Source organism: Heliconius melpomene, chromosome 8 (genome assembly GCF_056956725.1).
Source record: "Heliconius melpomene rosina isolate 202511_hmr_F chromosome 8, ASM5695672v1, whole genome shotgun sequence".
Classification (NCBI taxonomy): domain Eukaryota; kingdom Metazoa; phylum Arthropoda; class Insecta; order Lepidoptera; family Nymphalidae; genus Heliconius; species Heliconius melpomene.
The window spans coordinates 3,079,273-3,105,691 of record NC_140396.1 but is presented as its reverse complement, the minus strand read 5'-3'; the positions used below and the strand labels follow the sequence as shown (position 1 = coordinate 3,105,691).

Here is a 26,419-nt window from a genome sequence, read left to right as displayed (position 1 = left end):
ATATTTTGTAAAAAATCAGTGAAGTAATTTTTCAATTTGCTCTTTAACCAGAAATTCCCATTTATCAGGAGGAGGAGGAAGAGGCGTCTACGAGGTGATCTTCGAGAACACTGAACAGGTAAGTGGGATCATAAAACTTTTAGGTGAGATCATTTGCATTGTCAATTAAAGAGAGTGGCAGAGTGGTTAAGTAAGATAAAGAGAGTTGCTAAGTTGGTCCGATCTAGGTCTAGAAAAACGAAAACCCGACTGAAAGGAAAAAACAAGTTTAGAATTAAAAAAACAATCAACTTTATGCTGTATCCCGCACACAGAAGGGTAGGCAGAAGGAATCTAGTGTTAACATACTCCGTTCACCACTTTCCACCGTGTGATTTCCAGGATTCGACAGAAATGAAAATATAAATTTAAATAAATATTGAGAATTATTTATATAGAATTTTGTTATAGCTATTTAATAATTACAAATATATAATTAATGGCTAATTTATTTTATACATATTTCTTTTGCCAACTGCCCATATAAAAAAAATATAAACTATATTCTTTTGTCAAGTAAAGCTACCATAACGACCGGTACTACATAAAAAGTCACTTTTGTATCGAACGTTGAATACTTAACATTAATAAAGTACTAAAGCCCCGTTTCACTTGAGAGAGGAGCGGGCCCATCAAGGGCTTCAGTGAACTCGCAAGAGCAAGACTCAAATGTATACTTGTATGGAAATACAAGTATGTAAAATAGTAAGTAATAGTAACAATAAATACCAGCTCCAGTTCCTGGAGCGCGACCTCCCCGACGCCTAAGGAAGCGGTGGTTGGATGTCGTGATGCAGGACTTGAGAGCCAATTGTCTAACCACCGAGAACGCAAAAGAACGTGCAAAGTGGAGTAGTTTGAGTAGGAAGGCAGAGCCTGGTAATAGCCGGGATTAATGCCATGAAGAAGAAGTATCAATAATTAATAATTAATAGAATACAAGTAATGGGTAGGTGTATATATAAAAATGCAAAAAAACAAATTGTGATAGAATAAAATTAATTTGAAATGTATGTAAATTCTTTTTATTAGTTGATAGTTGGGAAAAGTTGATATACCTCTAGTATCCACAATAATTGACGGTATTCCTCTTAAAGTTTTATAATTAACTATTTCCCTATTAATTCATAGAAAGTAATTTCTTTTTTAATTAAACTGTATTACTTCAATGTTTCATAATTTCAATAGTCCATGACGAGTTGTATATTCCTAATACTAACTAAAGTCGATTATTTATTTATTTATTTATATATATAAGGCCTACCAACAATTGACATTATTAAATATAGACATATTTAAATAATAATATATTTTACGTACAATTCTCTATTGAAATTGAAAATGAATTTTCGATTATTTAATATGAATTTTATTTTTTGTAAATATTCAATGTAACTGCGTATTTATAAATGACTTCATTTTTATAGAAAACTTACTTTTTTGTTTATTTTCTGTAATTAATTGAATTGTATTTTTATAATACACTTTTTTACATGGTTATTTGATATTATATTTACTTATAATGTTTGTTTTAAAGTCACCGCTACCCACAAATTGCGTCTTCAATTAATGAGAATATATTAATTTAAGTAAGGAACGGAGTGTCTTAACACTAGCTTCCCTCTGCCTATCCCGCTATGTGCGGGATACAGCGTGAAGCTGATTCGATTTTTTGATTTTGATTTTGATATTAATTTGAAAAGCTCGTGGTTATTGAACTCTCCTTGGATACAAATTTAGTACAAGAAGAATTCCACAGTTTTAAAATCCAATCCGTTAAAGTAGTTAGGGGAAACAGTCCCAAAACCTACCCCAAATTTATATTTCAAATCTCTTATATAAAATATTACGTTCATTATATTAAATTAAAATAAAGGACAAGATCTTAACAAGGAGGTGAACTTATAGGTAGTTTTGAACTACATGCTGACATTAGTTCGATCGAATTCGATTTAAAAGCAGGTATACCCTGTAGTAAAACAACTAGCTCACGACCAAGACTGGCTTTTATTTCTCATAATCTGTTTTACATTCTTCCTCACATTTATTAATATTATTATCTAACATCTTCCCCTTACAAAAAAATATACCATCACCAATATTAATTCCGTTGGGGGTCTAGCGTGTTCCATATTATTAAATCACATTTTAATTTATCTCTTATACCGAATGGAATTTTTCGCACTGGACATACGTTTTTTGTCAATCATAATTTTATATTTATTATATTTATTTATTTGAAATAAATCGTGGTATGTTTCTATATTTAAAGAATATATACGTTGCTACCGCTGCCACCATGTAGTAAAACAACTAGCTCACTACCAAGACTGACTTTTATTTCTCATCATCTCTCTAACATATCCTATATGTGATCTGAATGTAATGTAGAGGATAACGAAGTAAGCACCTGTTTGATAGATTTTTTAAAGGCAAAGATATAGCAGGGTGCTAAGAATTTTTTTTTCCGTTTCACGCTGTATCCCTCATGTAGCAGGATAGAAAGAGGGAACCTAGTGTTAAGACACTTCGCTCCCCGCTTTCCGAGGAATTCTGGAGTCATTGCGTTGCCTCGAAAAATTGCGAATAAAAATATGAAATATTTCATTTCCTCAAATTCCCACTTGAACCCACAACCTATCGCGTTTACAGCCACACCTTGTGCCCCTGTGCCACGACCCCCCTCTTCAAATTTTTATCGAGGAATGTGGTCCGATAATTCTGCGGGACTCTATACCTATTCTGGTTTCTTCTGCACTAGCCCAAATAATTTTATAGACTTTACAAATAATTAACATTCTACAGTCAAAAATACGAAAAATTTTGACGAGTACAATATTTATAAATTTAGGAATGGTTGCTATTGGACTCTTTTTGCTATTTGTATACATGTCAAGCGAGGTCTTCCCTCATCTCTCTTACCGGTCACTTTATTTCTTTTTTTTTAATATGTTTAAAGTTAATAAAAAATCAGCTTTACGTTGTATCTAGCACACATCAGGGTAGGTAGGGTGAACTTAGTGTCCGTTGCCCACTTTCCGCCGAATTCAGGAAGAAATTAAAATAAATATTTAATTTACTCGAGTGGGGATCGAACTCACAACCAGTCGCGTTTGCAGTCAAACCCTTGTGCCGCTGCGCCACTTCTGGCCTAAAATTAAAAAAAAAAAATGAAAATAAAATAGTGACGTAACGACACACACACAATAACACATCACATGAGCATGTAAAGACAAGAGTCGCGAGTGTTTGTGTGCATGCGATCGGATGAATGCAGTCACGCATAGGCGGCGCATTTGTTACTGTGCAAGATATTCTGTAAAATTTGTAAATAGTGCTCTAAATATTTGTGGTGGTTTCTATTCGTTTTTGTATTGAATCTGAAATATAATATTTTATTACTTTAAAGAACTCAACGCCGCGCTTTGCCTTGACACCAGAGCGGAGAAATGGAAATATAAACGTAAATAAATATTTCACTTCCTCGAGTAGGGATTGAACCCAAAACCGTCGTGTTACAGTCACACCCTAACACCCCATTAATTATCTTTGCTCGTTATTATAGTTTTAAACTTTATACATTTTTATGTTTGTAATGCAAATATGTTACTTTCTTAAACGTGCCGTTTACTGCCTTATATTAATCTAGTATAGTTTTTCCCGGAATTGTTTTTTTTCGTTGTAAATGATTTTTAAATTATGTTTAAAGTTTTTGTTATGAATAGAAGAGTCTAGATAAAATTAAAGGATATTGAACTTATTATAAAGGTAATTGATGCAGTAGAAAATGTTGTTATTAAAAGTGTATACGTACATATAAATCAACGATACCACATCCGATGTTTCCTACATGAAGCGAATGCATACTTGCAACGTGCACAGCAATAAATGCAGTGAGAGGGGGTGCGGGCGGCGGCGGGTGCGGCGGGGCGGGGCAGTGCAGCGGCGGCCGGCGGCGGGGCCTCAGTCGCATCGTGACCGCGCGTCGCGCTGCGTGTGCGTCGCTGCGTCTTTCTGCGCCGCCATGGTCTCCGTGGGCTCGTGGAGGCGCCGGACTCCCGACGACTGTGAGGAGCGCTCCGACCCTGGCGCCTCCAGCTCGGCTGTACCGCGCGCGCCGCCCAACTGTGCGCGCTGCCGCAACCACCGCCTCAAGGTGGAGCTCAAGGGCCACAAGCGCTACTGCAAGTACCGGTATTGCACCTGCGAGAAGTGCCGCCTCACAGCCGACAGGCAACGAGTCATGGCGTTACAGACGGCTCTGAGACGGGCCCAGGCGCAGGATGAGGCCCGCGCCCGCGCCATCGAGTCCGGCTCCCAGCCTCCCGGACTGGAGCTGGACCGCCCCGACCCGCCTCTGGTGAAGGCACCCCGAAGCCCTGTGATCCCGTCGGCGCCCTCGCGCTCGCTGGGCTCGCCCAGCTGCGACTCCGTGCCGGGCTCGCCGGGGGTGTCGCCATACGCTCCACCGCCGCCGTCGGCGCCCCCGCAGCCGGCCATGCCGCCGCTGCTGCCGCCACAACAGCCCGGTTAGTGCAATCTTTACGATAAGATAAATATCGATATCGAAGTGATATGAGTTACATTGTCAGTGATCTATGTTTACAATGTCATCGTGTTCTTAAGATAAATCCGTGTAAAGTTTATCGAGTTTTGACATAACTATTATATGATATATGAAATTGAGGTAGGCCTAATATTTTGATAATAAAATAATATATAACACATTTCGTTATCAGTGATAAAGGAATATAATAAGAACGATAGTCGGTTGCGAATTATATCTCGTTAAGTGACATTGAAATAAATAATGCCGGTAGATTAGTCTGTGAGACAATATTTACTTTATGCTAAAATAATAATAGTAAAAATATTATTTATTCATGTTATATATTATATAAAAACGTATTTAGAGAATAACGTTATATGTTATATGTTGGTATGCAACTTTTTTGTTATTGCATTAATAACTAAATTATGACACAGTGAAATTATTAAATAATTTATTTCCTAGTAGCCACACGGTAGTATGTCATAGTGTTTGTTTAAATGTTATAATAGGCGACAGAGTAGATAATTAGCCTCTACCATATAAAATATAAAAATTCATTTTGTATTATTGACCTCACAATACAAAGTTTACATAATTTAAAATGTACCCATCAGGTTTTAAAATGTACCCATCAGGCAGGTTTTTTTTTTAAAAAATATACAATTTACTACTACAATTGAATAAAACAAATAAATGAAACATTATAATACAAATTAATATTTTTTCTAAGTGGAACATATATAATCGGCGTATTAAAAAAACAAAATATTAAAAAAAAAAATGCCTATTAAAGAAGAAAGAAGAAGAAATATGTAAATACTTTTTATTACTGTAATCTGAATTCAATTATGTGAACAGATAAAAAATAAAAGTTATAAATAGACTAATCTATATATATAAAAGGACTTGTCCTCACTGACTGAGGTAAGACGCACGCACAGCCGTAACCGCTGTGCGTAGAAACGTGGAATTTGGACAGATGTTTACTTTTGTAATCTGGACATCCACTAAGAAGGGATTTTGAAAAATTTTAACCCTAAAGGGGTGAAATAGGGGTTCAAAGTTTGTATGGAAAAAAATTGAAATCGGCACCGATTTTTATAAAATTTGAAATTTAGATTTTTAAAAGTAAAACATTATAAAACTATTATAAAACTAGGTTTTTCTAAAAGTAGTAGTGTTTATTTAAAAATTTAGGTAAACGGGTGTCAAAGTAAATTGCCTTAATATAGAGAGAGACGTTTGACAGATGGGAAGGACGCGACAAAATTACATATGGAAATACATTTTGATATCATTTTTTTAGCATTAGATAATAGATATATTGAAACTGTTTATAAATCTGCGTTACTATTTTTGTTATTATTAGATAAAATGGACAAAATTTTAATATATTTTTTTGGAAAATAAATGTTTTCTATATATTTGTATACAAATCTTACTATTAATGAATAGTGAAGAATTTATAACAGTTAGTGTATTAACAGAATTATAATTTTAAATAAGTAACGAATTTATTTTAAAATTTAGATAGTTAAAAACATTCAAATATTAAACCTTACTTACTGTCCAAAATTTCAAGACACAAAATTATTTCTTATCTTTGATAATGGGTGAAAAATAAGATTAAGATTTTTGGCGGGAAATAGAAAATGTAGAGCATTCATATCATCATCAAAAATATATTTTTTTTACTTTTAAGATTTATTTAAATAACCACAAGCTAAGTATTTATATTAAATATTTTAAAATATTAATTGACAGGCTGTCTTGAATTGATAGGCCTGATTATCACGATCCGTCGGTCTGCACTCTTGCGTTCTCTTGATAACAAATTTATTAAAATATATAAAAAAAAGCTATTTTTCATCTCTATAAGTTTATTATAATATATAATTAAATAATAATAATAACATAAATTACATACTGTATTACATTTTAAAATATTAAAAATATTTCTAGCGGGGTAAGAAACTTACGTCATATTCGTACGTCTTAATATTAAAAAAATATAACAGTTATTAAATAAAATAATATAAAAAAAAACTTTTCACAATTTATCATATTAATTATTAATTTGCGAGATAACATTTTGACCTTCAATTATTATTTCTTCTGATATACCTAAATTCTGTATCTTGTACTAAATCAATTTAAGATGTTTGTGATATTTTAATACTAAGTTATTTATATATTTTGACAAATATTTTATATCGTTAGTTTAATTTAAATTACGTGAAAACCTTTTGAGTATATGAATTTAGGTATATTAAAAGTGAACGGAAAGTCATCTTGGTGAAAATAGAATAGAATAGAATAGAATATACTTTATTGCACACATAAAAGAAATATATAGAAAGAACAACACAAATAAAATTTAAAGAAAAACACGTATGCAAAGGCGGTCTTATTGCTTTAAGCAATCTCCACCAGACAACCTTTGAAACATTACGGATAAATTGTAATGAGGAGAAATCTTAATTTAAAAAAAAGAAAAGACTTCAAATTGCACCCAGTTTTATCCCATGTAATTAAAACATTTCATTGTAGTTTGCTTGTATGCTGTATAGGATTTTTCTGTGTGCTACTAGAATATAACTGCCATTTTTAGGGTTCCGTACCTCAAAAAGTAAAAAACGGAAAAAAGCAATTCTATAATATAACATATTACCTATAGGATCTTTGTTGTCCATCTGAAATGTGAAATATTCAGGTCTACGCAGCACAGAAAAATCAAGCGTCTTGAGTAGGTAATTTAGGCTGCATTTTGTATAAATTCACCATTCAAAACCCTTCTAGAATACTTCCCGTAGACCTACAATTATGAAATTTGGCAAGAATTGAGACCTAGCGGTACAAATAAAGAAATAAATATTATAGATATTTAATTTGGAAGAAATATCGCAAACTTATAATTGCAGTTTATTTCATAATAGATGGTATAGTATGGTGGAGAAAATTTAAATCTGTAAAAAATGAAATTCTAAAATTGGTACGGAACCCTCAGTACGCGAGTCCGGCTCGGTTTTGACTGGTTTTTTTAAATAAAACATAAGGATATGAAGTGAAAAAGCCAATGAACTGAATGCACCTAGCATACAAATTAATTGTTGCTAAGCGACGCGATACCGCGAAACTTTGTATAGATACGTAAGTAATAATCGTTCTGATAAGCGTGTCAACAAGGTCAACAGATAAGAGTTGCATTTAGTTATTATTTTATTTATATATAACTTCTTACGTATTTCTTTTACAATTTAAGGTTTTTCGGAAACCAATGAAACTATAGGTTCCAGTACCTCACCACGAGAAATCTTTGTTTCTTCTCAAAAAACCAAGTTTACTAGTCTAGTAAGAAATTTTAACTTCCATTCTGAATAACATAACTCAATCCCTCGCCGTTTAAAAATAACAATGAAATCTTTATATTTTGAAACTCGCAAGCAATCCGTTTCTGGACTTATTTAAAATAATAATATATAACAAATAATATACAAACATAGCCTATATTACTACAGTTTTTACAAATTTCCCATTGACATACTTCACTTCCTTCTTCACTTCCTGCTGTCTTGCTCTCTCCTTGAGAGCGTTATTGCCATTTAGGGGGTGGGTCCTTTATTGTGAATTGGAGGGGGAAATAAAATACTAAGCCTATAGCGTCACGTAAATAGTATGGGGTAGATACGTATCCCCAAATATCCAATTGTTGACTGTGGGACCCAAATTTTATTATCGTTTTTGTGGTTTTACCTCTATCGTTTTTTAACCTTATTGCTGCTCTACATTTTTTTTTATTTAGAAAATATAATGTATAATAAAAATTTTGTTTGTAAAATTTTATCTATTATATTGTTAGTAAAATAAGAGAAATATACTTTATTAATATTACGCAAAAGAGTGAATGATCTGTCTATACTCTTACTTAAATCAAAATAGTTAACTACATACATAGGTATTACAAGGGGTTTCATTACCTATTCGCAATCAGTATTTTTACTACAGTGAAAGATTTTTTTTAAATTAACCAAAATAAAAATTAATCAAATATGTATAAGGTAAAATTTATTTTCTCGTTAGTACCTAGGTCCCTTATAATTTAATTAACGTCTCTACAATTACGCATAGGTACATTGAAAGTACTTGAAACATAAAAAAGTCGATTGGGTAAAATTGTATTTAATTAAAATTATTATCGTAGCGGCGTTGAAAATTGTCATAACTTTCATATCTTTTCGGGAAATTATAGTTATTTGTGGTTACTACTAGCGAAACAATATCGGCGTCGCTTTTACCTAATACGGCCCGACGAGACAGACGTTCCGCATTTTAAATTATTGATATCTTCTACAATCTCCTTTGTATTATATTTTTTTACATTTTTAAAGTGTTATTCCACACGAAGGAACGACAAAGACTTATTTACAAAAGTATAAAAAATTTAAAATGCCCGCTATGTTCCGCTAAAATAAGTAAAATTCTAAACTAAATTATAAGGTTAGCAAAGGAATGCAAATTAGGTTTTTTCGCCTCTTGTTGGCTAATAGATTTTTTGTTCAAGGTTCCCCTTGGAACCTAGAATTAGGACACTCGCTTCGCGTGACTATTAATTAAAATTATATAATTTAAAACTGAACTATTAATTATTAAAATTAAATATTTTTAATTCTATTTTGAAGGATACTGGTACGATGGTAATAATTGATATTATTACTAGATACTGCCTCATATAGAGATTGCCGCTTTTTTAAAATAACTTTGATAATGGAATAATATATTTATTAAATATAAAATTTGCTTAAGCTAAGAGATATAAACCAAAAACACAAATTACCTCTATTGAAAATATGGAAAAATATAAATAATTATAACAACCCTTATTAGCAAAAGGCTGAATAGAATATAATATGACTAGCGGACGCGCGCAGTTTCGCCCGCTTATTTGCACCTTTAGGGGTGAATCCTAATAAACCATGAAACATGTGTTCAATGAAATATTTTTAAGAGTCTAAATTTCAAATCTAATAAAAATCGATGGCGTTTTAAATTTTTTTCCATACAAACTTTTGACCCCAAAAACAACCCCTTAGAAGTCGAATATTGCAAATTCCCGTCTTAGCGAGCACCTACGTCCTATAAATAACTCCTATCTAAAATTTCAGATTCCTGGCACATGTAGTTTCTGAGATTTCGTGATGAGTGAGTGACCTTTCGATTTTATATATATAGATAGATAGAAGAAGATATAGATAACATAAAAGTATGATAATATACTGCGTTTCATTTTTCCCCCATACATTAACGTCTTGCCGATAGTATCTCCGTAACCACTGGCTATTACGTTTTTTAAACTATAAATTAATTATATATTATTTACCTGCTGTAGGTGTAGTTCGAGTTAGTTATTTATTTAGATATAAAATATATGTAATTTCTTTTTTATCGCCATTTGCACGGATTTTTACATAAAAAACAAATTAATATTAGGCACTTAAAATAAAAAATAATTATACGTTTACAAATGCGTAGAAAAATATTTTGCTTTATTTCATACGGCATCGTTGAGATTTCATTTGCTAGATCAAGTCTATGTCGTTCTGATGGCGAGAAAATGCAACAAAAATTACTGTATTCCACTTACTTTAGCAGCTGCTATAGCAGGGTAGGTAGAGGGAACCTGGAAACCTAGTGTTAAGACACTCGCATTCCCATTGAGACACTTCCGTTCCCCACTATCCACCGAATTTTGGAGGCATTGCATGGCGAAGCTCAACGCCGCAGTTACCAGAGTGAAGAAACGATTTTTTTGTTTTTCCTATGCCACGACTGGCCTTAATACATATGTAATTAAATGTTACGTAAGTATATGCAACAACAAGTGAAATATAAAGAAAACAAAAAACCAGACAGTATAAATTAGGTATATATATGCAGTTACACTCACGACACGCATTTATCAATATTGGTTCACTAGTTTAACAGTTACTAAGAAATAAAGTAACGGACATACATACATACATACGAGCTAAAAACATAACCCTCTTTTTAGGCATCGCCGCAGCCCGAATCCGATACACTGTGATACAGCGAAAAAGTTCAGTTAAGGTACTTCCAGCTGATTGCTTGCCAGAAAGGGAAAATGAGAATAACTCATTTCCGCCGAGTTCTGGAGGCATTGCGTGTTTAGTGGCGGAACCAGAGTGAAGAATTGAAAATATACATTTTATTTTTTAGGCTAGCCTCAAGTTATAGTTTAAATCATAATTTTTTTTCATTAAATTATATAATATTTGTATATTTCATAAAACTTAATCTAATGTCCTTTACAAATTAAGAATCTTTAAACTTTAAACAGTTGTTTTTAATTAACGAAACCTATAACTCAAAGGTTTTGGTGCTTTAGATTTGTATAGAAAGATTCCATCTATATAGAATATAGATGGAATTTGCTAGAAGTTTAACTAGCGACATAAACCGGATGGAACGGTGTAAGTTTTTGATAGGAAAGTGATGCGAAGGTAAATAAAATGCTGCTTCTCCGAAACTCTGAATGGTGTTTTGTAGAGATCCACTACCAGTATAAGTATGGTTGGCTGTTACGAGAAATATGTAGAATTTTTTTAATTTTAATTTTAATTTTCGTAAATTTTTTTTTTGTTCTTTGTGTTTTTGGTTCTTTTCCCACTGGGGACAATTAATTACTATTTATAAATCATTTCTTCGCTGCGATATCAAGGCAAAAAGTGCGGCGTTAAGTTCTGCCACACAACACGTCTCGAAAATTCGACGGAAAGTGTGGAACAGAGAATCTTAATTTTAGTCTTCTTCTGTCTACCCGGCTATGTGCGTGTTATAGCGTGAAACTGGAAAAAAAATACAACCGAGCTACCACAGATTATATTCACAACCTTATATATGTTTCATTAGGTCTGGCAAGTATTGGCATACTGATCTAGAACGCAATTTCTTCTGAAAGTAGAAATCAGAATAATTTAGACATTAGATGACACTACTTTATGCCACCTGCCCTACAATATGTAGGAGAATCATAAGAAAAGAAATAATAATATTATGTTTATTACTTTGCAAATGACTATTCAATTTATATTCATTATTGTTTAAGAAACGCCATTCGTTCTCACGTCAAGTGTAATGCTGCTAATGTGAAAATTATGAAGATTCTAGTCTTGAATTTCACGCACCGTAAGAATTTCTTGTGATTTTAAATGTCGTATAAATCGCGAATATTTAGTACTAGCGGCCCGCTCGCGGTTTCACCCGCGTGAACTATGTTATTATTAATTTCTGTCTCCATGGCTACGTCCTAGTGACGTCTATGCAAAATTTGAGACTCCTAGCATTTGTAGTAACGAAGTTTCATACAAACTTTCGACCCCAAAAACAACCCCTTAGAAATCGAATATTGCAAATTCCCGTCTTAGCGAGCACCTACGTCCTATAAGTAACTCCTATGCAAAATTTCAGAATCCTAGCACATGTAGTTTCTGAGATTTCGTGATGAGTGAGTGACCTTTCGATTTTATATATATAGATTAATAAATTTTTGGACATTCCCTACCCGACATTTCGACCACTTGCCATTAGACTGTGGTCACGGGTTCACTAATAAACCTGTATATACATATTTTTATGTAATACGTATGTTATTTACATTAGCAGAACTGATATTGCTATTATATTATGTGTTGGTATATTGATTCTAAAGTAATATTACAAATATGTAGAATACCTTTAATTGCATCGCGGTATAATAATGTAAAACTTAAAAAAAACATGTTTTTTATTTGATTGCCTAAAATCCGATTTTTTAAAGAGGCAAGAATAATAATAGGAAAATAAAAAAAAACATAATTTAACCTTAAAATTGAATTCGTACTCCAAGTACCTATTAGTTAATGTTTTAGAAAAATACATAGATACAATCAATCAATCAATCAAAAATACTTTATTGCACAAAGATACATAAAGATACACGAGAATTATAGTATTTAAACATAGCATACATACATACATCAGAGAGTAGGGGGAGGAGGGGTAGTCAGAGAGAACGGAGAAAAAAAATGTGTATTCTCATAGTAAATGTCTCTTTATAGTAATAATACTTGCTTCACTTTAAGAAAATTGAAAAAGGCAGCCCTGACAGACTTTTGTTTTACGACTTTGCTACTTGTCATTAAACCTTCCTCATTCGACTGGGAGGGTTGACATTTTGAAGTTAGTAGAAATTTAAATTGAAATTTATATCTACAGTTGTACGTATATTATGTTTATTATTAATTCTATATCTATAAATATTATAATAAATTGTTTAACATATAAAATTTTTTTCAGCTTCAACAGGTTATGTTGGGAGAACCTAATGTAAATACACTGCGTTCCTCACTTTCCGCTTAGTAGGTACATATCTTCATTCCGTTTAAAGACAAAGAAAATTGGTTATTGAAAAGAAATTCGGAAACTGCTAACAGTGAAAAATAATTACTAATTAAAATTTCGCGATGCCTTATAAGTTTCATTTCCTACGTTCAAATCGGAATAGGTTCTGGGTTCGGCTCCCACTCTGGGAAATCAATTATTATAATTTTAAAATTCTTTGGTTCTTCGCTATGGTAACGAAGGTAAAATAACGGAAACAAATATGGCACGATAGTTATTTATATACATGTAGGTAGATAAAAATATTATAATTATATTATATTTATAATAAAATAAAATAAATAAAACAAAATATATACAGAAGTCAGCCCTGTTGCAGATCGCACGTTTTACGAGCGAACGTATTTCGGGCAGTAGCTTTAGCGGGCAAGGTCGCTGCTACATCAGCTTGCTTCGCTAAATTTCTACTTTAAGCTTTAAAACATGTTTATATATGTATGTCGATAGACGGTTCGGTGTAATTAATATTGAATTTATCAATTTTTAGGGTTCCGTACCTTAAATGGAAAAACGGAACTCTTAGAAGATCACTTCGTTGTCCGTCTGTCAAGACCATACAATAATGAAATTTGGCACGAAATAATTACTCAAAATACAAATAAAAGAAAAATCCGATATGTAAAAATGTATAGATATTTCATAGAAACACCATTATGAACTTATAATTGTAGTTCATTTCATAAAAAATGAGTGCATGCGTCCGCAAACTTGAGTTTGTCGAATTTATAAAAGTTGTGTTTCCTGTTGTCTGTGAAATTTTGGCAGCGGTGGAAGAGTCCGACTCGCACTTGACGACTTTTTACTGAGATATCTCTCTTTTCCGCTTATTATTGCGGAAATACCACTTTCCTATACTCTCCGCCGTCTTCAGTTTTCTTGACATTTTCTGATATAACCTATTAATCCATCGTAAGAAATAAATATTTCTTATTTAGCATCGCTTAAGGCAGTTACACTGTTTTTATTATATAATACAGGTATTGTTTTTTTTAATAATTTTCTTACTATTAAGTATTTTGTATCTTAAATATTTCTAAGAAAGTCGATTTTAAAGGGAATACTGGACAGTTAATAAAAAAATCAATGCTTTACTAAAACTTGGGTTATTTAACATCAACTTAATTAATATAGATAAATAAATCATAATCCTGTTGATAGCTAATCAAGTATTATAATTTTATAATTTCCCTATGAGTGTCATTAACGTTATTTATATTGAAATTTGATTATTAATTTGTTTCGAAATGATAGTTTTTATTGCCTCTACGGACATTGTTAACGTAGTTTGAAGAGTACTTAACACATTTTCAATATGTTTGTCTCTGATGCCCTTATATTGTTTTTATAATTACAATATAATCAATTTCATATAATTATAATATTGTTAGTGTACTCGTGTAAAAGAGGGTAGATGTAGCAAAAGACTATGAAATCAGTGGAATCGTGTCAATTGGGGGTAGTTGCTTGTAGACGATCGGCCTGATTGGAAGGTATAGACGATATGTGTTTTATAGTGTTTTTAAAAGAAACTTTAACCGCTTCCGATTTCTAACAATATATTACTGTAACCGCTAGATGAACAATTAATAAACCTTGGAACAAATTGTATTACGGCAACTTATGTATATCTTCTATATAGGATATAAAAAGATTGTGGGTAGTTTGAAAAATAATTATAATTATGCAACATGTTAGTGTTATTGCCCACTTAGGAAAGAGATATATTTATTTAGAAAACGTATAAAAAATTTTAACGTAGCGGGACTCGAAAGCACCCTTCCTGGAAACTAGCCTGCCTGCCTTGTCGGTTCCCAGGAGGCGCGGGTTCGAGCCCTGCTACGTTAAAATGTTTATACGTTTTCTAAATAAGTAGCTTAAAAATTACTATGATAATATTTCTTTTATTTCTTCAACTTAACTCTGTATCCCACTTGTAGCAGAGAAGGCTGATGGAGCCTAGTGTTAAGATACTCCGCTCCCCACTTTCTGTAAGACACGGAATTCCACACTTTCTGTGGAATTCTGGAGGCATTGTGTTTCGGAACTCAACGTGGCGGTCTGACCAGGGCGAAGAAATTAATCATTAAATATTTCATTTCCCCAATTGGGAATCGAACGCATAACCTATCTCGTTGACAGTCGCACGCTTGTACTCCTGCACTACGACTGACCTATAATATTTCTTATATATTTTGACACTTTTTTACATTTTGACACCTTTTAATTGAATATGTGTTAACGTATAATCATAGTGCCCATTAATACTGTACATGGAATGTTGATATTTAAAAATATATACTTACTTCTGCCATATCAGGTAAAATAAGGCGTTAAGTTACGCTACATTTAACGCGGTATGCGTTTAATGGTTCATTAAAGATATTCTGTGTTGCATTCACCACTCCGCATCCTTTGTTTTAGCCGCGAATTGTGTGAGATGCATAATAATAGTGTTTAACTAAGCCTTTTTAATGTCTAAATTATTCCGTATATCACATGTTAGACTCGTTTGTTACGTTGGTAATAGTTTTACAGATAAAAAGAATAATGGCATAATAACGAAAAAGGACAAATGTATGTCTTTTTTAAGATTCCATAGTTGGAAAGGTTAAAATGGTATCCTTATAGGATCTATTTGTTGTTCGTCGCGTCGCGTAGAAGTATTAACCTGAAATTAATAATCTAAATCTATAGGGTACCTACTTACTTCCCATGGACCTACAGTTATGAAGTTAAAAATTGGCACGAAATGAAAACTTATAATACAAATAAAGGAAAAATTCAAAAAGTGAAAATTTATAGGTATTTCACGGGAAAAAAAATATTACAAACTTATATTAGTAGTTAATTTCATACATATGCTTTCAGCAAATGTCGGCGTACTTAGTTTGTTGACTTTTATTATTTGTATTTCACGTTGATGTACAATCCTGAAATTGATACGGAACCATCCGTGGACGAGTTCGATTCGCACTTAACCGGTTTTTTTTGTCATAAAAAATATGAGTATAATATATTATAGATAAAGACTAAAACTTACACCAAAATGACTTTTTCATAGGTTGTAAAATATATAAAATAAAAAAATGTATGTATATAACAGCGTATCGATATTAAATTCACAATATCTATATAAGAGACAATTAAGATTAATATATTAATATTTTTTATACATATTACAAGTTCTATATAACATGGCCGGATACCATAATTTATCTTATTCTATAATTAATTAAGAAATAAACGTTAATTAATGTGAGTTACGACGTTTAATTAATAAAAACAAATGCACATATATAAATCGTTAAATTGCACACCTTGCGAGTATATATTTTGAGGCCAGTCGTGATGCAGGAGTAAATGCGACTGGTTGTGGGTTCGATCCCCACTCCAGGAAATGAAATATTTAATATTTTCTTTCATTTTTTCGATCTGGTGTCGAGGTAAAACGCGGCGTTAAGTTTCGCCATTCAACCCGCAATGCGTCCAGAATTCGGCGGAAAATGGGGAACGGAGTCTCTTAACAATAACTTTCCCTCTGCTTTCCCTGATGTGCGGAAAACTGCGTGAAGCTGATTATATGTTAATTTTATCGTAATTATAAAATATTGTGAATATTAAAAATATATTAGTTCCAAAGATGTATATACCTACCACGTATATGTTTTTAGATTACAATTTTAGCAAAATTTACCCAATCGCGCAACGGTTATTTATTTATTTCTTAAATCTAATGAAGCTATTTACATATATGTGAAATGTATAAAAAAAAAAACATATTATTGTTTCGTATAATTTTAAAAACTTGCATTTATAGGCTATAAATATATAATTTACAACTTACACACATATACAAATAGTAAAAATTCATCCATTTCGCGTACAGAAGTTGCAAATCAAACCGAAGTATATTGGTTGTAAAAGTGCAACAAGTATGCCGAATGCATATATATAGTCACTTATGGCTGAACAAAAGTTTTTATCTTATCGTAATAGACTTAAGGATTATAATGCGGAAAAAATTGATATCCCTGGACATTGGACTGGGTGGATGTGTATTTCCACTTGGTTTTATAGCCCATAAATGGATTTTACGAGCCAGGATAATACTCATCCGGCTAAAAGGGTTTGGGTATCACTGCGTAAGTATAGTTCGTGATAATTAAAAAATTAATAATAGCTCTCGTTTTCGAAGAAGTACGAAATTATTGCAATTATTTCATATATACAATGTTTTTGTTTTGAATGTAGATATATACGTATAAAGTTGTTTGCAATTTATTAAGCTTCGATTGATTGAGATTTCGATTAAAATTATTACAGACAGCGATTCTTTTTGCCATTATTTTGTTACTTAAACCCATGTAGAGAGAGTTTACCAAAATTCAGTAATTTAAGAGAACTTTTTTTACCATGGTATGCATGCATAGCTGTATATATTTTTGAATCTTAAACACCTTTTGGTAAATATAAAAATATCTAATATAATTATAATGTTTCATTAAGCACTAACGTTAATCATTAGTCATTTACCTATTTTTTATTTACTTAAATTAGCATTATATGAAAAGTCAACTAAAACAATATTGAATCCGAACTTAGGAATTTTAATTTAACTTAGGAAATATAGCAAATTTTAGTATTTACAAGATTTTATTAGCCTTAGATACTACCGTAAGCTATCTAATTGAAATTAATTCATTTTTAAATGTCAGAAGCAAGACCTCCAGTGGAACAGACAGCCAGACAACATGGACATGTCAAACAGCGACGGGAACTAGTGATGGTTTATTTGTTTGGATCTACCTATCATAAATCTGAAAAGCTGAAAGCTCTGTTTTTATACGTATAAATCAGTTATTGAAATGTGTCATAACCACATCTGATCTGTGACATCTGTGTCATAGCCAACTAATATATGGGCATCGTCTTATAAAAAATCATAATAATTTAGTATATTTTGTAAAAAAATTCCTATTTTCCCTTTATTTACTGGAATAAACAAGAGCAAAAATAACGTTTTTTTAAAATATATGTATAAAATTCATGTTAATCAAATCAAACAACCAAATGAGAGTTTAGTTCCAATATATATTTTTTTATATTATAATTATCCTCTAATATCGTGTATTATCATATATTACTATAGCCAGTTGCAATTATGCGAGTTCACAAACTTCTACAGCAGGGTGAGACACAAATGACTCGTATCTACAATAAAGTTTTTATTTTAGCACCATCAAACTTGTCCTTTGTACGTTGTTTCAAAACATTAAATTCATCGCCGCCACTCTTCACAGCAGTAAACGTCACTGACACGTCAGTATGGAAGTTATACTTCCAAGTTTGTTCCTAGCTGAGTTGAATCCCCCACCGTCCTCCAGACGATCGTAAAATCAACGTAAATCTAGAAAAAAATAAACGCAAACCTGAAATGCACCTATAGATATTTTAATTATATCTACATAAGGAATAAAACAAACATTTATTGCCGGGTTTGTAAGTTTTACGAGCCGGGATCGCACTGGATCGATGTCAGTTGGACGCCTAGACGTCGTAAATACGTATGAAATATGATAATTGCGAAATTCTTCAATATATTAGGATTTAAACATTGATGATTCGTCGGTCGTTTTGTAGGGCCATAACTTAGGGCTTTCGGGGAACAGGTCGAACGATTGCACGCAGACCGTTTTACGCGTTAGTACGAAAGTTTCTTATGAGAAAAGGTTGACGGAATTTTAATGGATTGATTAAATACCAATGTGCGGCATATTGGGAGGTAATTATCGGGAAGCTAGTGTTAGGACACTCTGTTCTACCGAATTTTCAAGACATTGCGTGGAGGATTGCGGAACTAAACGCCGCTTAACACGTCAATAACAATAATGCGAGACAATTAAATATGAATTTCAAATCAGATGTAATAATCGCCAAGTACGATAGCATAATTAAAAAAATTTTTTTTGGAAAAGCGTAACTTTTTCAAAACATTTTAATTAAGTGTTCTAGGCTGCGTTTAATTAAGTGATTTCTAAGAGTACAGAGTTAATTTGCAACATAAACTCGATATAAGCGATATAAGCGATAACGTATGCTAATTAATTTTTTTATAGTCCACTCAGAATTAGTACGGACACGGTGATTACGGACTACGGTAAACTACCTGTGACACTATAACACAATTATTGATTGATTAACTGTTATGGCTTTATTATTTTTCTAGTTTTTTTTAACGTTTTATATAACAGCTGTATTCCGCGTATAGCAACGTAGGCTAAGGAAACCTAGTGTTAAAACACTCCGTTCTCCACTTTTCGAATCGAACCCAGAACCGTCGTATTTACAGTCACACGCCTATACCCCTTTGCTAGGACTTTCTAATATAACGCCCACTAGCACCCTTAGTTCTATACTATAATTTATATATGGTTATTTTGGCGATGAAGAAAGACTTGATAAAATCGTAGCTCGATGATATGTTCTATTGATTTCTGAATATTCTAAAAACATACTTATTTTTCATTATATACTCACACCTACGGTAGTATAATATATAATACTAGCGACCCGCTCGCGGCTTCGCCTTCGTGAACTACTATTAATTTTTATTATTTATTATTAATTTCTGTCTCCATATCTACCTACGTCCTATAAGTGACGTCCAAGCAAAATTTGAGACTCCTAGCATTTGTAGTAACGAAGTTTCATACAAACTTTCGACCCCAAAAACAACCCCTTAGAAGTCGAATATTGCAAATTCCCGTCTTAGCGAGCACCTACGTCCTATAAGTAACTCCTATGCAAAATTTGAGATTCATAGCACATGTAGTTTCTGAGATTTCGTGATGAGTGAGTGACCTTTCGATTTTCCTATATCTTATAAAACAAAGTCGCTTTTTGTGTCTGTCTGAACTTTCTAACTCTTCTTCTTCTAAACCACCCAACGGATTTGGATGCAGTTTTCACCATTAGGTCGAGTATTTCTCAGGGAAGGTTTATATATAGTTTATTATTTGTACATTCTTATGTAAATTAACATAAATACGATATATGTGTATAAAGTCCTACCCGCTGAGACACTTTGGCGCATGCGCTGCTTTAATGGTAAATACTACATGAAAAAAATGTACTGGAGTATTGTTCCTCTTAATAAGATCTACAAAAAAGTCCGCGAGAGCATATTTTTATCTTTTAAGGATAACGTGTAGTGATCATATTTCTGTCTAAAAATAGTAATTTCAATATATTTTTTATTGTGAGGGATATTTTTCCATAATGGTATTAATCCTTATCCTTTAAAATACTTTATTAAATTTCTACGTTAAACGAAGATAAAATTTGCTTTTTAAACTATTTCGAAATTGCGAATAGTTTTAGAGAAAAACGCATTTAATTATTGACACATCACGCCGTTCACACATCAACTGTATCGAGTCAAGTTTCACTTATCCCGTACTCTCAGCATATAAATAAGTATATTAGTTACGTTGGCCATTTAATGTAGATCAAAACTGTCTTTTCTATTTTTCATTTTAATAAGTACTTTAGAAGTTGTAACAATATCAAAAAATCCTTGCTGCGAAACGCGCCTCGCGACGTTATGCTTATACAAGCGAGTCCGCCGCGCCCGCCTGCCTTACACGCATCGGTGGTTTAGTGGTAGAATGCTCGCCTGCCACGCGGGCAGCCCGGGTTCAATTCCCGGCCGATGCATTCTATTTAATTTTCGTCACAGGCAGCCACGTAGTGCTTGCTTTTCATCAGGGACAGAATACCCTCTTCAGCATTAACCACAAGCTCGAAAAAAAAAACCCGCCTGCCTTTATAGCAACGAAGATTTAGATGCGTTTGCACGTATTGGATAATTCGAGTTGAATGTATTATTTAATGTCATTTAACTATTTAAAAATAGTAATTTAAATATATTTTAATAAGTACTTGAAAAGATTAGTAGCACAGATTTAAAATTACGGTACCTACTAAAAAATCCTTGCCGAGTAAAACAATTGGAAAATCCTTATTGAAACTACGAAAATGCGGGTTGCATTAGAGTTTAATTAATTTTCACATTATCTTAAGTGCTTTGCAAACATACATTATATGAATAATCCAGTAGTAAAAGCGGGCGAAGCCGCAAGGGGGTCGCTAGTATATATATAAGATATAGATGTATAAGCATACCCCATAATTGTTCTCAGTCACAGAGTTCCTCTACTAAAAACGTCTCTGTAAAAGCTAATAAGGCTAACAACAAAAAAACTCCATAATTGCAATCGCCGTCGAAGCCTCCGGATTTTTTTGCCAATCCCGTAATAACATATACAGAAGTTGTGTGAACGTAAACAAGACATAAACGTTTGGTTTGCATTTAAAGTGTATTATTATTATAAAACAAAGCTGGACAAGCTTTTAATATATTATTAATCGATTATTTATACTGTTAATGATTTCTTATACTTTTAATGTATTATTTAAGCCAATATATAATGTAATTAGGGAATTCCTACAGTCACTCAATGGATTCAATGGATTCAACGGATGTCCAGCTATGTTAATGCTTTTTTAATTCCTTGTTGGTCGCTGTTCTACCACTAAGGTGGCCTTTGTTAAAGGGTAATTAATTTTATAATTGTTTCTATATGTACAGTGGAAGTACTAGGTTCCTTTTGTTTAGGATAAGTTTTATTTTCGTATTTATATTATTTTAGGTTAAATCTAATTAGATTCAAGTTAAGGTCGTCATGGCGCAAGGGCACAAGAGTGTGACTGTAACGCAACGGTTGTGAGTTCGATTCCCACTCGAGGAAGTGAAATATTTATTTACATGTATATTTCCATTTCGTCGTTTTGATATCGATTTAAAAAGCGCGGCGTTGAATTCTGCCACTCAACACGCAATGGCTCCAGAATTCGGCAGAAAGTGGAGAACTCTGCTTGTGCTGTGTGCGGGATACAGCGTGAAGATGAAAAAAAAACAGTTAATTCTAAATAAGTATATTTTTTAATAAATCGATTAATGTATATAATATAACGATTTTAAAGTAATATGTAATTTTCACAATCGAAAATTGAACTGAACTTACTCTATATTAAATGTGTTAAGATAACCTACATTGTAATGTAAACATATATATATTAAAATTAATCTTAATATATTAACTCGTCACATCCCTATGATAAATGACTGAAGTATCAAAATAATAATTCTGATATCAATTACTACTTTAAAATAATAATATAATACAATATTTCAAGAAGTAGAGAAAAGTTAATAAAATTACCTGATATTTGTGGGCTCACTAGGAAGTATCATTTAGTTCTAAAAAATAAAGTTTTTGAGTCTTGCACATAACTTGTTGTTTTTAGCATTTCTTTTTACTAGTTACGAAAAGTCCAAAAAAATAGATTATTCCAAAATTCCTTACACATATTGAGAAGAATATAAATAAAATGTACTTATATATAGCAAATTACAATTATCAGAATCGAATGGTTCCTTGAAATATTTCTATGGCTTACTTAAATACCACCATAAAACGTCTAGAGTCCATATATAAAATACTAGCGGCCCGGTCGCGGTTTCACCCGCGTGAACTATATTATTATTAATTTCTGTCTCCATGGCTACGTCCTAGTGACGTCTATGCAAAATTTGAGACTCCTAGCATTTGTAGTAACGAAGTTTCATACAAACTTTCGACCCCAAAAACAACCCCTTAGAAATCGAATATTGCAAATCTCCGTCTTAGCGAGCACCTACGTCCTAAAAGTAACTCCTATGCAAAATTTGAGATTCCTAGCACATGTAGTTTCTGAGATTTCGTGATGAGTGAGTGACCTTTCGATTTTATATATATAGATTAGGTCCTAGAAATGGCATTTCGCCTGGATCCGCTTTTAACTACATCGACGGCACAAGGCTACTTTACAATGCAAGAGTGGGAATCGAATTTTGATGGAATTTGACAAACTCAATTTCCACCTCAAATAGGTTACTGGTGACTGGGTCAGCGCCGTAATTGGTGCGTGCGGACAAATCCCCACGCACCTGAGACAATACGAAACTAATTCTAAGAAAATGGGTTAAAGTTGATTTTCATTTGTATATTATACTTTTTTCAGGTTCTCGTGTATGTAGTAAGGCAGGCAGTGCCTAGTGTTAAGACACTCCACTCTAAACTTTCCGCCGAATTTTGGAGGCATTGCGTGTTAGTGAAGAAAATGAAAATGTAATATTTCATTTTTTCAAGTGGGAATCGAACCCACCTATCGTGTTTACTGTCTCACGCACGAGCTTTTGCTAAATGACAGACCTCAATTGTACAATGTATATTATATTATTTGAAACACAAATAATTTGTTTATTTATGTCATTTTTAATGTTTAAAAGCCATGCTCATTTTAAAAGACAATTAACTGTCATTATTGATTCTTTATATTGACATAACTTTTATTATTATACTATTTGTGATCGATCGATTGAAATGAAACAAAGAAACTTGACACAATCTAATAGTAAAAATTGCATTTAAATCGGGTGAGCCGTTCCTGAGATTAGCGTGGCTAAACGCACAGACAAAAATATAAAAATCATTGTTTTCGGTTCTATTACATTAACAAAGGCCCCCAATAATTATTTTTTTCTTATATATCTTATCGTTATTCTCTGTCTTCATAGGAACAAATGCTTCTATTTGACAATAAGTGCACCAATTTATATCCAATTGAAGTGTGAAGAAATCAACTAGCGAAGTTGATGGCATCATGCCCGAGTTTTGCTCTAGTATGACCCATGCCGGTCTTATATATTTTATGGTTAATATATTTATATATTAATTTGGTTGTTGAAATTTTCCTGGTAACGAATATAATCTCAACAAGTGTTATTAAAAGTCATTTAAAATTCAATATAATAATTATAGATTTTTCGATTATTATAAACTATGATAAACAAGAAATAAATAAAAATATTTTAAAAGTTTACACTAATCTAAAAATGAATTAGGCATGTTTTTTCTTTTATCCATTGCTATTTTCCGATATAATCACTACGTTTTTTTGCTCTCCGTCTTTTTAAAGCGAAAAAGAAAAGTAAAGAAGGACACTGTGACATTTCCATTTAGCCGATAAAATTGTAAATATCCATGTTTTATAGCGAAAATGTTATAAATAGCTTGGAATACACAATTATAACGTTAATATGCTAGTTGCGCCATGACGGCGTCGAAATGAATATTTTAGCTTTTTCTTTTAGCTTTACCCTGTATTCCGCAGATGTAGACCAGGCAGAGGGGACCTGGAAACCTAGTGATAACACCTTCCCCAGCTTCCCCCGAATGGAAGCAAAACGTAGCAAAACGAGTTGTGGAATTCAACGCCGCCCTTTTCATCGTTACTCGAGCGAGGAAATCAAACTAGGTATTAGATATTTCATTTCTTCGAGTGCGTGACTAGCCTCTATTACTTTTTTATTCTAAATTTATTTTAAAATCCGCTGTAAGCTTCGTAATCTATTTTACATGATAGGGATTTTGTAAAACAATATCGCTGCGTGATAGTAAAGTACTGTACTACCCTAACTTTCAATCAGGTTAATTGTAAATTGAAAAGGCAGTACGTTTTAGATTTATTTAAACTTCATTACCGGTTCGCTATGACAGACGCGCATAGTTCATGGATAAAATTACGCAATGGTATACGAAAACACTAAGTATTCATTGATGATTATTCTTGAACTAGATGTAGGGATGTTTCGTTGAATACTATTTGCAGTTAAGTTTTTTTAAATCTAAAGATTACATATTTAAATGAGTTAAACTAACTATAAAGGCGGCAGTTGTGAGTTCGATTTAATTTCGGGGAAATTAATTATAATTATTATTTCTTATTATAGCACGCAATGCCTCCAGAATTTGGCAGAAAGTGAGGAACGGAGTGTCTGAACACTAGTTTCCCTCTGCCTTCTCTGCTGTGTGCGGGATACAGCGTGAAGTAGTTTTTTTTAATGTAGTATATTTAATACGAATTAGTATTAACACTATACTATTACTTATATGTGTATATATCCTATGTATACGAGTATATATTATACTAGTGGACCCGAACGTTTTCTAACAAACTTTGCAAATCGTTGCTTAGCAACGGTCGCATAGCGACGGTTGTTACTAACATGGCAGAATAAATAGCATGTCAAATTAATAAGTATTTTAATATATTGTTATATATCGAAAATATTAAAAAAATGAGAAAAAAAAGTATCCTATGTTCATCCCGAGACCCTCAAGTATCTCTATATGAGTATTTTATCACAATTAAATTAGCGGTTTGGCCCTGATTGCGTAAAAGACAGACAGACAGACAGAGTTACTTTCGAATTTATAATGTAGGTATGGATATCGTATGTGATATGTGATTTTTTAGCCACTTTGCACCACTTTTAGTTATATCCTTCTGAAATTTGGATTAAATGCCTGGAAGAGATAAGGCCGCGCTTGTGCATATTTATGTAATACGATTATAATTAATATATCTTTTCAAGTGAGCAGTAGATTAATACTTTATATCTTATCTTATCGAAAATGCTAAAATTTTATGCTAAATTAAACAATATATGTAAATGTATATGTAATATAATTTAAAATAATTTCTCATTTAACTTGAGAAATATTATATTCTCTTTTGTTTAATGATAAATTGAAAAAAGGTAAAAACAAACAAAAGTTGTAACTGTGTGGAAATTTTGTTAAAGGAAGTACCAACGAGAGACTTAATTAGCTAAAGTTCTATAAAAAAGCAGATTTATCTTAATTTTTATATCTATATCTATATGAGGCCGTTGTAACGAAGTGGGACAGGGTCTCACTCAAAATGCGTTGATTTTGGGTTCGAAATTCGATCTCATTCGGGGGTATATAATTATTTAAAAAATAATTAAATATAATTATAGTTGAGCATCTTAACAATCTAGATACTTGAATGTTATCAGTTTAGATATTTTATCTATATCTATCTAAAATAAAAGACCACTACAAATCTGGTAAAGACAAAGTATATCGAGATATTACTAGTTCAGCACATGTCAACTAAAGGAAGTATATTATCTATCTTTTATTTGCACTCGTGTATATTGCGTTACCGACGTTGTTTGCGATAATAATTGTTATAATTTAATAGTAAATACGTCCTTTTGCTGCTAACCGAGTTTCTAATGGAAGTTATTAATAGTTTTCTGGTGACTCTGGTACTTTTGTAAGTTATATGATTTTTGAAACATGACAGATATTCGACAGGAAATAATATTTCATTCTAGTATATACGATTTAAGAAACTTATATAAATTTCCCGCTACGTTCAAGTTGTTAAACATTT

At 32.3% G+C, this 26,419-nt stretch overlaps 1 protein-coding gene across 4 annotated transcripts in view; it reads left to right on the top strand.

Moving 5' to 3' along the window:
* The first annotated feature begins 3,994 nt into the window (after positions 1 to 3,994).
* dsx (transcription factor doublesex) overlaps positions 3,995 to 26,419 on the top strand; it is a 143,916-nt gene continuing 121,491 nt past the window's right edge. For all 4 annotated transcript variants that reach the window (XM_085189664.1, XM_085189665.1, XM_085189666.1 and 1 more), the window contains exon 1: positions 3,995 to 4,568. In XM_085189664.1, the coding sequence (XP_085045790.1) occupies positions 4,064 to 4,568 (505 nt within the window). In that variant the 5' untranslated portion in view covers positions 3,995 to 4,063. The remainder of the gene's footprint in view (positions 4,569 to 26,419) is intronic.